Raw genomic sequence first — 13255 nt, 5'->3', positions numbered from 1 at the left:
CTGACAAATATTGGTGTTACGGACGTACACAGACAGACGGACGGTGAGGAAAACTATAGTCCACCCCACCCCACCCCACCCCCGGTTGGTTTCACCGGTAGGGGACTTATAAGTAAGAAATGTATATATTATTAGTTTTACTGTAAATGGAAATGTTACAAATGTCTTTTCATATATTTACACCTTTGTATATTCTGTAGTTATGGTGGCATAAAATGTCACGTTTTTTTTCTCTTTAAAATGACTGTTCATTTTACATGTCAGCATGTTGGTAAAATTTACTGAACTTTGTCATGCTTTCAATATTCTATATCAGTTTGATTATAAACGTCCAGAGAATTTTCTCACAATCAACCCGAAAAAAAGAGGTATTCAAACAGAGAAAAAGATAAACATGGTTTTAACAGTCCAATGATTCGGTAAGTAAAGATATTGGACCAAGACGACGGCTAACAATTGGCATTATAAGACCAGCCTCCGATCTCAACTGTGGCAGAGAGAGGTGCTACCAGCCCTCCTCTGGAAGCCCTATTGGCACGTTGACCCAACCAGAGGTGCTACCAGCCCTCCCCTGGAAGCCCTATTGGCATGTTGACCCGACCAGAGGCGCTACCAGCCCTCCCCTGGAAGCCCTATTGGCATGTTGACACGACCAGAGGTGCTACCAGCCCTCCCCTGGAAGCCCTATTGGCATGTCGACCCGACCAGAGGTGCTACCAGCCCTCCCCTGGAAGCCCTATTGGCACGTTGACCCGACCAGAGGTGCTACCAGCCCTCCCCTGGAAGCCCTATAGGCACGTGACCCGACTAGTCACGGTCACGTGTCAACATTCCAAAAATATTCAACAATCAGTGACTGACAAGGATAAAGCATTATTGGATCAAAAGCTTCTGCGAAAAGCAAATTTACAGGTAAAATAGCCATTGAAATCCATTAAGAACATGGTCTTCCTTCCATAAATGAATACAGTAATGATCTTATAAATAGTTGTAATAATTCATATGACTTTTAAACTCTCAGATTGTCTGATTAGCATGTTCACATACTGTAAAAGTAGATTTTTTGGCGTGATAACCTCTTTAAATTGATCGTGGTGTGGAAATGTTCAAGTCAGCAATGGTTCCGAAATCAATATATTCTTTATATCTATAACCTATATAATTCATATATGTACTATTCACGATTTCCACAATGCTAAAATATCCACTTTTCCAGTGTTTATCGAGTTTATGTCGAAATATTGTATGACACAAATTGGTATTAATAGTCATCAGACTCTATCTGACGCGTAACATCACTAAGTGCTTCGATCACTTGATTAAAACGTTCAACGCTTCCAAAAGATACATACTCTTCAAACTCTTTCATGTAATATTTTTCGTTTGACTCTCTGAAGGCCAAGCCCTCCTCTGCCAGCTGTTTCGCATTCTTTCCCTGAGATGTCACCACCAGAATGCCTGCATGGTTTCTTTTCAAGAAGTCTAACACGGGAAAATGTCCCCCAAACGCAGCACAGGCAATTGGATTCCATCTATTTGCATTTCCTTGAGCGATCAGAGCCGGGAAGTCGTTGACAAAATGTTCGACAGCATGCAAATGTCCTTGAATAGAAGCATAGTGCACCACCGAGCTTCCATATTTATCCAGCAAATCCACCTTGTTTCCAAGTTGGCGGATACGTTGTATTACATCCAAACTACCACCATATGCCGCTTTATGTAGAACAGACCTCCCAGTGTTGTCCAGTAGATCCACGCTACATCCAGTGGACAGTATCCTCTCCACAAGCTGCATGTTACCCGAGGCACACGCTTTGTGTAATGGAGTTGATCCACGGGCATCTTGATGATCTGCATTAGCTCCCCCATCCAACAACGTATCCGCCACTTCCAAATGACCATTTCTTAATGCAAGATCCAACGCAGTCGCACGGTCAGAGTTTTCGGTGTTGACATCCACACCTCCCCTATGAACTAAGAACTCCACAATGCTAAAGTGGCCTTTTTCAGCAGCGATGTGAAGAACTGTCTGACCGTCTTTGAATTTTGTCTCAAAATCAACGCCTTCGCTGCAGATTTCAAAGAACAAGCCCATATTGCCTCCGAAAGCCGTGACGTAGAGACATCTGTCTGAAAAGCGGATACCCTGGTCCTGTAGCACCCTCACCATACTATCCAAACCTAGGAAGCATGCCCATTCCATTGCTGACCTGGACTCCTTTTCGCTCCAGTTGTAGTCACGGACTATGCTACGCATAATATCCACATTTCCTCCCACAACTGTTTTCCTCAGCATCTCAAATGTTGGCTTTTTTATCAGTCTACTGAGTTTCTCATAGATAAGGACATGGCCCCAACGACAGGCTGCAGCACAGGACGCTATTATCTGTAGATTCTTCTCTTTTTCTGACAGTTTGCTTTTCAAGAAACGTGTCAACACCTGGTCTAGGAAATCCAGATTTGGTTTCGCATTTGCAACAAGACAGTATAAGAAAGTTTTCGGCCGTCCTGGTTTTGAAAATTTGTCAACAGCTACGAATACTTCATTTAGGTCTCCCTCTTTTTGGATGAACTTGAAGAACTGGTTTTTCATTGTATGACTGTAGAAGAAGGGGGATGTCGCCAAATCATTAACAAAACCATTTAGAATATCCTGCAGCATCCGTTTAGATGCCAGCATACAATCTCTTGTTTCCAATGACATCTCATCATACTTTCTGCCTTGGCATATTTCGGGTAGATACATTGGTTCCATATCACCCGGAAAGACGTGCTGAAACATAGCCTGCCACGGAACGACTCGTACAAGCATACACATGTTGTGGCGACCATAGTAATAAAGCATGCTGAATTCCAAATATTCTGGATCCAGCACTCGGTAGGTGTTATCTGGATTCTTCACGGTGAACGGTCCTATATCTTGATCCGCATAGTGGCTAGTTAACCTCTCGGCTGCTTCCTTGATTCCTCCACGGGTAAATTGGTGCTTCTTTACACCCGAGTAGATGCACATGGACTTGAAGTCGTACCAGGTCACGTTATCAACTTTTGAATCCAAATCTGTCTCCGTTATTGTGTTAAGATCTATCTTATTGTCATTCATAAAACCGTACATAAGCAGAACAAAATCTGTCTCATGGTACATATGTAACTTATAAATCCTGTCTTCTGACGCATCCAGTTCTTCACCCTCCAATGGCGGCTTCCGGGAAGGTCTGTGATGGAACGCTTCAACATCTAGCCTGTCGTCGATTTGGAGGCTAACCTCGTATGGTGGTCGGTCATCCTTGTTCGGATCATAGATCACCGCTTTAGATATCAACTTCTCCATCTTTCATTAGGCACGCATTACCTGAAAGTATTAAAATAACAAATTAAATGTTAGAAGTTTGTAAGCGTTATTTATTTAAGGTAACTTTCTGACCTGCGATGCTTGTTGGACAATACAAAGATCCTGTTCTTCTTGTGAGAGAACTACTGAGGTAGAGTTTTAACATATTTAACATCCCCGTCTTTCATTTCAATTTAATTGATTTGATAGGTACTATAATACATACAACAAGAGGCCCAGTTCTACAGTATTCATTTTTGTTGTTGAAATAAGAAGTGGAGATAATGATGTCAATCATCCCTACCAAAATTTGAGTAAAAAATAATTAAGTATATCTTCAAGTTAAGTTTGTCAGAACAATGAGTTGATCATTCCTAGACCGAGTTTCAGTTTATACGGCCTATAAGAACTTGATTTTTAGTTTTATTTTTGTTTTTTTAAATGGCAACCATGGTGGCGGTACTGGATTTTTGATGGACATGAAAAAAAAACATTTTGCCAGGACCATGAGTAGATCATCCCTACCAAGTTTCAGTTAAATGGGTCGAGTAGAATTTGACTGTAAGTTTGAAATAGTTTTTTCAAAATGGCGGCCGTGACGGCCATATTGGATTTCTGATCGACCTGAAAAATAGTAACACTTTGTCAGGACCATGAGTTTATCATTCCTACCAAGTTTCAGTCAAATCAGCCCAGTAGAACATGACTTTAAGTTTGAAATAGTTTTTTTAAATGGCGGCCGTCGCAGCCATATTGGATTTCTGATTGACCCAAAAAATAACAACACTTTGTCAGGAACATAAGTTGATCATTCCTACCAAGTTTCAGTTAAATCGGCCCAGTTGAACTTGACTTTAATTTTGAAATAGTTTTTCAAAATGGCGGCCGTTGCGGCCATATTGGATTTCTGATCGACCCAAAAAATAACAACACTTGGTCAGGGAGTTGTCAGTAACATTCCCATGAAGTATCAATGAAATCCCTGCGACAGTATTTCAGATTAAGTTTAAAATGTAAAATGTTAACGGACGACGCACAAAGACGGAAAGCAATGCGTCACTTGAGCTAAAGCTCAGGTGACCTAAAAAGGGATAGGGCAATAGCAAAACTATGAACCCCCTCGCCTTATTTAATTATAACGACACACATCAAATACACATCATAGTGATAGTTGAAATAATCTTAAGATTTTGAATATTAATATAGCGTTAATCATTTTAGTTTGTATGCATTATCTCAACTCTATTTACTTTATTTATTTTACAACAACTTTTGATTTTATCAAACTCTTATTAATAATTCTCGTTGGCCCGGGTGAAGCGTGCAGGGGGTCCTAATGTAGGAGGAATCCAGAGTACCTGAAGAAAACCAATGCGGTCGAGTTTGACATGGTAAGAAGGTCAAGGTCAACGATCTTTGTAGCTCTAAAAGCTGAATTTTAACCTTAACACATATAAAGAAAACAAGATGTACATGACTTGTTTTCAGAACATACTTAAAGGTCATGGCTATAGACCTCACAACTTTTAATAGACATGTAATATAATACCCCTTCAATTTACTTTATATTCAACCCTTGTGACCTTGAAAGCAGATCAATATCATTTATCTACGGCAACTTTATAGTACTCCATCCCAGTAAGTCACTCGCCATATATCATGAAACTAGAAACATTATGAAAGGTAAGAAGATTTTGAAGGACTTTTACCAATAATAGCATAAGTTGAAAACACAGCTTACAATGAAAGACGACTTTCGATATTCACACAATACACACATGTCAGAAAAAACATGTGCATGGCTGGTCTGGAATGTAAATTCACATATATAAATTATGAATTACCATGGCTCTAGGCCTAAATAATTTTCTTAAATTTAATATTGTTTTACGTTAAATTGATTTTGAGTAGGATATATTTCACCCCTGTGACCTTGAAAGTATGTCAACATCATGAGTGATTTTTATTTTTAAGAAAATCTATCCCAGGTAGCAACTGGCTAAATATCCTTGCAGACAATGGACACTACACTATTCCGTCTTTGCGTATTGCAGAGTTATCTTATCTTGGGAGCAGGTGTTGATTGTTACGTCATTGGTTTGTGTGAGAAAATTACGTTGTTTTCTCAAAAATTGATGACGTTACTCCCACAAACAAGTGATGTAACAATCAATACCTGCTCCCAAGAGAAGATAACTCTGCAATACGCAAAGACGAAATACCACTTTGTGCATGGTCAGCCATATTTATCACAAACATTTTAACCAAGACAAGGACTGAAGACTTTCGGGTTCAAAGGTCAAAGGACATGGTCTTTGTGTGTTGATGTACATGTTCTGGAAAACATTCCAAACCATAAATATATGTATATGAGAACATCCTTTTGTATATTCTTTAACAAAAACATCATACATTACACTTGTAATTACCATGGACTATAATTAGCCCTAGTTCAAATGTCAAGGTCAATGTACTGTACCAAATTATGAAAGATGATAGATAATTTCCTATATGTCTTAACACTTTGATTTATTTAAGTATATGAATATTCATTTTATATAAGAAAACAAAATTTTATATTTTAGCTTAGTAAAAGACTTTCTCAATATTTATCTAATATGTACTTATTGTGTTCAATTTACCTGTCTTATCATTATTTTTTTCTTTGTGTAAAAATAAATACACTGTAAATACGATGAAATCTATTTTGACCTGTGATCTCAGATTGACCTTGTGTATCAAATCCATTAATTCAATCGATGACAGATTGCAAACTGTGACCCCAACCCATTTATTTGACCTTGACACCTCTTGTCATGATGTTAAATTAACAAACTCAACGAATTTGAAATCATACCAGAGATGAGATTATCAAAACACTTCAAAATAATTTTTCACTCCTTTTTTAAGAAAAACATTCTGCTAGAGTTATATTTTTTCACAATAAAAACATACTTATTTAATCAAATTAATGACTAACATAATCAAATCTTTAATGTGATTGTGAAACGTTTAAATAGAACAAACAAAAAAATTGGAAAATATTGATTGAATTTGACAATTCCGTCTTTCCGTATTGCAGAGTTATCTTCTCTTGTGAGCAGGTATTGATTGTTACGTCGTTGGGTTGTGTGAGAAAATTACGTCGGTTTCTCAAAAATTGATGACGTTACCCTCACAAACAAATGTCCTAACAATCAATTCCTGCTCACAAGAGAAGATAACTCTGCAATACACAAAGAGGGAATATTTGATCTTTGTTTCCTGTAAGTGACGTCCTTCATCATCAAAGATACGACCATGCTAAGGCTTCATCTGAAATATTTTATTTTGTAAAATTATTACAATTACATGACGTTTAAAGGGGCTGGTCGGGGGGAAAAATGCAAAATAAATGGGTCAAAATGCATTCTCTGGCCTTCCAAAAGTTATGCCACGGCAATATGATGGTCGAGTTCTGCTTGCAATGTCCAGTTTTGACCACTGAAATCTCGGGGAAGCCCCGCGTAAATTTAGCGCAGATCTATTTATATATGTCACGTGGTTGTTTCGAAAGTGAGGCAGTGAAGATAACAACAATAGCACGCCGTCATGTGCCATGTCGGACTCAACCAGCGGACAAGACAGCAGTACTATACGAAAATAATTGTTTTCAAAGGTCATGTATGATGCAAGTGTAGTATTCCTACCTATATATATGTTGTTGTTATTTGTAACGGTATTGATACGTCGTGCCTGTCATGACTTTTGCATGCATCTTTTTCTTTCGCCGTGATGTTTACATTTGGCCTTGTAGATGACGCGCGTGCGGTAAAATTACATCACTGATCTGGGTCAATTGAGAGTTTTAGACTGTCAGGTGACGATTTAGGATTTCTTTAATATAATTATAATTTTTACTCTTAGGGAGTGAATTTCAGCAAAAATTGTATCGGTATATTTCATAAGAAGGTATTTTAAACATGTGTATGCCATTTTAGCAAATATGACATTTTTTCCCCAACCAGCCCCTTTAACTGAATGCTAATCAAATCCTTATTTGCACAGACATAAGAGGCCTTGGGGGACATAGGTCAAAGGACATAAGGACGCATGACCAGATTTTAACACGCCACACTTAGCCATCCCAAGAGGTACTTGCAAACAAAATCCTGTGATTGCAACTGACGGTATTTTAGGTATGCCCCAGATAAAGTGCCCTACAGTGAACAAAGGGCCATAACTCTATTAATATTTACAGTTGATTTCTATATATGTCTCGACCCCTTTTATTACTTTAGTCATTATTATTTTAAAAGAAAGAACTATTTAACAGTCAGAGTGGTGAACATTTGGAATTGTTTACCATCGGAGGTGGTCACACACGATCTTTAAATTCATTTAAGAATAGGCTAGATAAATGCTGGAAAAAACAGGAAATAGTATATAATTTTAGAGCACCGATTGAAAGCGGTGCAATACAACAATCGAGTCCAGTGGAGAGGACCTATAAAGGTCATGTACTGGAAACTAAAATATTTCAACTTCAATAAATTGACATGAGCAGATCTGATAAAAGAAGAATCCACTTCCCTAATATGAGCAAGACAATTTTAGCAGAAAATACTAGTGTATGGAATTACATGGACTTCATAAATGTATTTACCATACAAAGAAATACTAATGAAACATATGCAGTTCATTAGTGAAAATTAAAGCATAACCAACATAGGTGTATATAGGTAGCAGAACTAGATTGGGTAGATCATCATCAACAACCAGAAAGCTCCATTGGCATGGTAGAGCATCTATCTAAAGTTTGAGGGTCCTGGGTTCAAACCCCTTAACAAGTACCCAACTACTGGTCACAGGTTTTTTTACAGTTTTTTACATGTATATTCAAACATAAATGTTATTGTACTTCACTGCTCACAGAAAAAATATCAAGTGCGACCAGTGTACATGCAACATTTGTCGAAATTAAATTGATCATAATGAGGACCCTCAAAAACTCTCCAAAAGTAGTAAAAGTCATTTACTTCTAGTCAGGAATTATTATGAAAGGGCAAGAAAGAGGACTGCAGGGAGGCTTTTTTGGGAGAGGTACAGACCGTGGTCACAGCACAAGGACCATCAATAGCCATATGCTTACTTAAAAACTGGGCACTATACAAAACACTGTAGCCATACTTGCAAACTCTCCTTACTTTTGAGGGGGACTGCAGATTTTGACTCTAAAATTGAACATTTTCAACAGGTTTTATTAAACTACAGTTTTACTAAACTGTATACTAATATCTGATGATTTCATGTGGAAAACAACAACTGAAAATATGCCACTTAAATAATAACGCTATTTTTTTCTAGTTTTTTCATTTTTGTTTTATGTTTTTAAATTTTGAGCATGTGGAATCTCACTAATGGAAATTTCAAAAGGTTGTCAAGTACATGTATGTGTAGCCTACATTTGGTTCCCCTCCCCTACATGTATTTATAGCTAGTGTATAATTCTGTCGAAACTAGTTAAGCTAAATGGTCTCACACTGATCTCAGACACTGATCTCAACGCTGTATTTATTGATATATGTGTATATAAAGAAGACGCGCTGACAGATGTAGACAGGGTCTAAAAGGGTCAAAAAAAGGGTCCTGGGTTCAAATCCGGGTCTGGCTGTGCATTTTCCTACTCCTATTACAAAATTGTTTCTGCACTGAGTGAATGCTTGTCAATAAAAAAAAAGGAGGGAGTAATGTACCTGAACTAGACTGCACCTCCGTCTAGTGTTCAGAGGGTCCCAGGTTCAAAACCCAGTCTGACCAAGAATTTTCTTTCTCCTGTTACACGTACATACATACATATGTATATATACAAACACAGATTACATTTATCTTATTCAATGTTCCCAATCCCCATGCACTTAGGATGGCCTGATTAACAATCAACAGTCCAACTGATGCCACAAGTTCATTCTCTTTGTAAAACAATACACCACATGCACATTACCCCTTATACAAGTGTAATCCAAAGTCTCACTTTTATTTTTCCGACCCAAGGGTTACATTGTAATCAATGGCAATAGGANGGGGGGGGGGGGGGGGGGGGGGGGGGGCATTTTTACCGAAAGTTGACCTACACTTTTCTGACCAAAGGATTACACTGCAATCAATGGCAATATAAACAAAGGGACCTGATAATTGAGGTGGCATTTTTATCAAAAGCTGATCTTAACCAATAAAATGTGTTAAATTTCTCTCACCACCTTAGTTTAGGTCCTGAATATAAAGCTGTTACAAATTCCCAGTTCCTGTGAACAGGAACAGGTGCTATATTAACGAATTGTAAACAAACTAGACATTTTTTTTAATGGTTGCCTCGTAGGAGCACAGGGACCTGAGAATTTGTTCTAAACTACGGTGTTCAGAGTAAATTTACATGTTTTAGTGGCTTAGTTGAGGCTGTCATTTTTACCAAAAGTCGATCTTAACCCCTAAGGCATGTAAAATTACTCTGAACACCTTTTTATAGGTCCACATTTAGCTGTAAAATATTCCCAGGTCCCTGTGCGTAGGAGTGGGTACGTTACCCATGGCCATGGCCTTGATATCAGATATGTTGATAAAGCGAAGATAAGCTTAACGTATCCGGTTAACATCCAAACACATGACACCATGAAGGTTTGATATTAGAACAGTTCAAAGAGGAATTTTCATAAAACAACGTATCAGAAATGTTTTAGGCCAATCTTACCATAGAGCTCTGCCAAAAACGGAACGCGATTTCTTGTTAGGCGTCTGTTCTATTTTTAGGACAGGAATTTCCAAGTTTGTGTATACATGCGGGTTTCTCTTGATTTTACCATACATACACTAAACTATAAAACCATAGACCTAAATTAACGGGACCGCCGACTCCATGACGTCACGCTCTATAATCAACCAAGGAGCTTCCCGATGTTCGCAGCGCCCCCACCGGGTGGTATAGGAAGCAACTTCCGGTTTGCTCCAGGGGTAAAACAATATTTTACTTTGGCTTTCCCAAAGATGCGGAATGGCGGTCAACATTGATAGCAGCCGTAAATCGGTGTGATTCGGGGTTTAACCCTGACAGCATGCACATTTGTTCGGCCCATTTTGAGCCAAGTTGCCTTCTATTACATGATTGAAAAAGTCTAGGTTTAATATCAAAATATGATTTGTTTAATTGTTGATGAATAACTTAGGATTATAAAAATAAAATACAATGATTGTTTTTTTCTTTTAATATTGAATAAATTTATAATATTTAAATAATGTCACTGAATAAGAACCTTTTAGCAATACTGAAACGTTCGCTCGGCAGTAAACAAGCCCTCACAAAAGTGATGATACAATCCTCTTTTTGCCCAGTGTTAAAGAGATATGGCGGGTTGCTATGCCTATTTCCCCAAAGCTATGTTACGCTAGTGCGCGCATCCAACCGTGCACTGTTATGACGCGTCCTCAGGTATTTTTATACAGGTAGCAATATCGGAATCCGGTGTCTAAGAATAGATAATTGAAAACAGACCACATATTTGGTATTTCGGCATTATTTGTTGGTGTTTAAGCACTTGATATAATTACTATTGCCAGTTGGAGGGTAAAACAATTCATAAATTTCATCAAAAATAGTGTCTTACCTACAAAGCGTAGCTGTACTGTACACGTGTACAGGGATTTGTTCACATGCTTCGATAAAAGTATGTCGCACTAAATAATAAAGAAGTTATAAAAACAATAATCTGATTATTAATATCTGCTTTCTTATTCTTATGATTAATTTTGAAAACATAAAGCAACATGGTCTAAAGTATACACGGGACGTGTCCAAGAAGGTTTAGGATATTTATATTGCTGTCCAGGACCCGGGCCGGAACCAGAGAGTGAGTCAACAACGGAACCATCATCATCACGGCATGTGTACTTGTCAGCTCGTACATGTGGGTGCAGCTCACTGCATAGCATAGTATACATACAAGGCACATTGATTACAAATATATTGTGGACAAGTATTGACATACAAAATAGGCGAATGTTCTCACAAGAGGTTATCACCAGACTAAAAACTGAAAAAATCCGACTCGGCTGCTTCGTGAACATTATGTTATTGACCACGATTAATGCTTTAGGTATTGCTTTTTTTCCATTTCAGATGTGGGAATATAATATTAGAATAACACACATACCTCAAACAGTTCGTTTAATTCATGTTGTGTGAAATCGATGCTTAGCAAAATTTCTATCGACAGCACTCGAGTGTTTACCAATGGCGAATAGACGGTACGAGTTATCGGCCTTGATATTGTATGACCCCCGGTGAGGGCACTGCGAAATCGGTAACATTTTTCCCCGCCACTGGGAGTCGGCGGTCCCTTTACTTTAGGTCTCTGATAAAACAAACTTCGGAAATAGCAAATCCAGATACGAAGCATTTGCTTTATAGTTAACTTTACTTTAACTTTACTGGTTAACTCTGACTTTACTGACCACTGTCATAACTGACCAATGTAAAAGTTAAACCTTAAAATCACGGACACGCAGACTATACTATCTGACCATTGCTACCCTGACTTTACTGACAACTATCATAACTGAACATTGAAATCCTATTTGACTATTGTTAACCCTGATTGTATAGACACACTGTCATATTTGACCACTGTTTACCCTAACCTTTTAGACACACTGTCATATCTGACCATTGTCAACCCTGATTTAACTGACAAATTGTCATATCTGACCATTGTTAACCCTGACTTTACTGACACACTGTCATATCTGACCATTGTTAACCCAGACAGTACTGACACACTGTCATACCTGACCATTGTTTACCCTGACTTTACTGACACTCTGTCATATCTGGCCATTGTTAACCCAGACTGTACTGACACACTGTCATATCTGACCATTGTTTATCCTGACTTTACTGTCACACTGTCATATCTGGCAACTGTCAACCCTGACTTTACTGTCACACTGTCATATCTGACTATTGTTTACCCTGACATTACTGTCACACTGTCATATCTGACTGTTGTTTACCCTGACATTACTGTCACACTGTCATATCTGACTGTTGTTTACCCTGACATTACTGTCACACTGTCATATCTGACTGTTGTTTACCCTGACATTACTGTCACACTGTCATATCTGACTGTTGTTTACCCTGACATTACTGTCACACTGTCATATCTGACTGTTGTTTACCCTGACATTACTGTCACACTGTCATATCTGACTGTTGTTTACCCTGACATTACTGTCACACTGTCATATCTGACTGTTGTTTACCCTGACATTACTGTCACACTGTCATATCTGACTGTTGTTTACCCTGACATTACTGTCACACTGTCATATCTGACTGTTGTTTACCCTGACATTACTGTCACACTGTCATATCTGACTGTTGTTTACCCTGACATTACTGTCACACTGTCATATCTGACTGTTGTTTACCCTGACATTACTGTCACACTGTCATATCTGACTGTTGTTTACCCTGACATTACTGTCACACTGTCATATCTGACTGTTGTTTACCCTGACATTACTGTCACACTGTCATATCTGACTGTTGTTTACCCTGACATTACTGTCACACTGTCATATCTGACTGTTGTTTACCCTGACATTACTGTCACACTGTCATATCTGACTGTTGTTTACCCTGACATTACTGTCACACTGTCATATCTGACTGTTGTTTACCCTGACATTACTGTCACACTGTCATATCTGACTGTTGTTTACCCTGACATTACTGATACACTGTCATATCTGACTGTTGTTTACCCTGACATTACTGTCACACTGTCATATCTGACTATTGTTTAACCTGACATCACTGTCACACTGTCATATCTGACCGTTGTTTAACCTGACATTTCTGACACACTGTCATATCTGACCACTGTCAAC

The 13255-nt window shown here is 38.3% G+C and overlaps 1 protein-coding gene across 1 annotated transcript; it reads right to left on the bottom strand.

Annotated features, from left to right (window-relative positions):
- Nucleotides 1-1146: 1146 nt before the first annotated feature.
- LOC110460186 (tankyrase-1-like) lies at nt 1147-10748 on the bottom strand. Its single transcript, XM_021512953.1, has 2 exons — nt 10059-10748; nt 1147-3352 (listed from the first exon to the last, which is right to left on the bottom strand). The coding sequence occupies exon 2, from the start codon at nt 3329-3331 to the stop codon at nt 1262-1264; it is 2070 nt and encodes a 689-aa protein (XP_021368628.1). The 5' UTR covers nt 3332-3352; nt 10059-10748; the 3' UTR covers nt 1147-1261.
- Between the last annotated feature and the right edge of the window lie 2507 nt (nt 10749-13255).

Source organism: Mizuhopecten yessoensis, unplaced genomic scaffold (assembly GCF_002113885.1).
Source record: "Mizuhopecten yessoensis strain PY_sf001 unplaced genomic scaffold, ASM211388v2 scaffold10331, whole genome shotgun sequence".
NCBI classification, from domain to species: Eukaryota; Metazoa; Mollusca; class Bivalvia; order Pectinida; family Pectinidae; genus Mizuhopecten; species Mizuhopecten yessoensis.
This window is presented reverse-complemented; position numbering and strand designations above follow the sequence as displayed.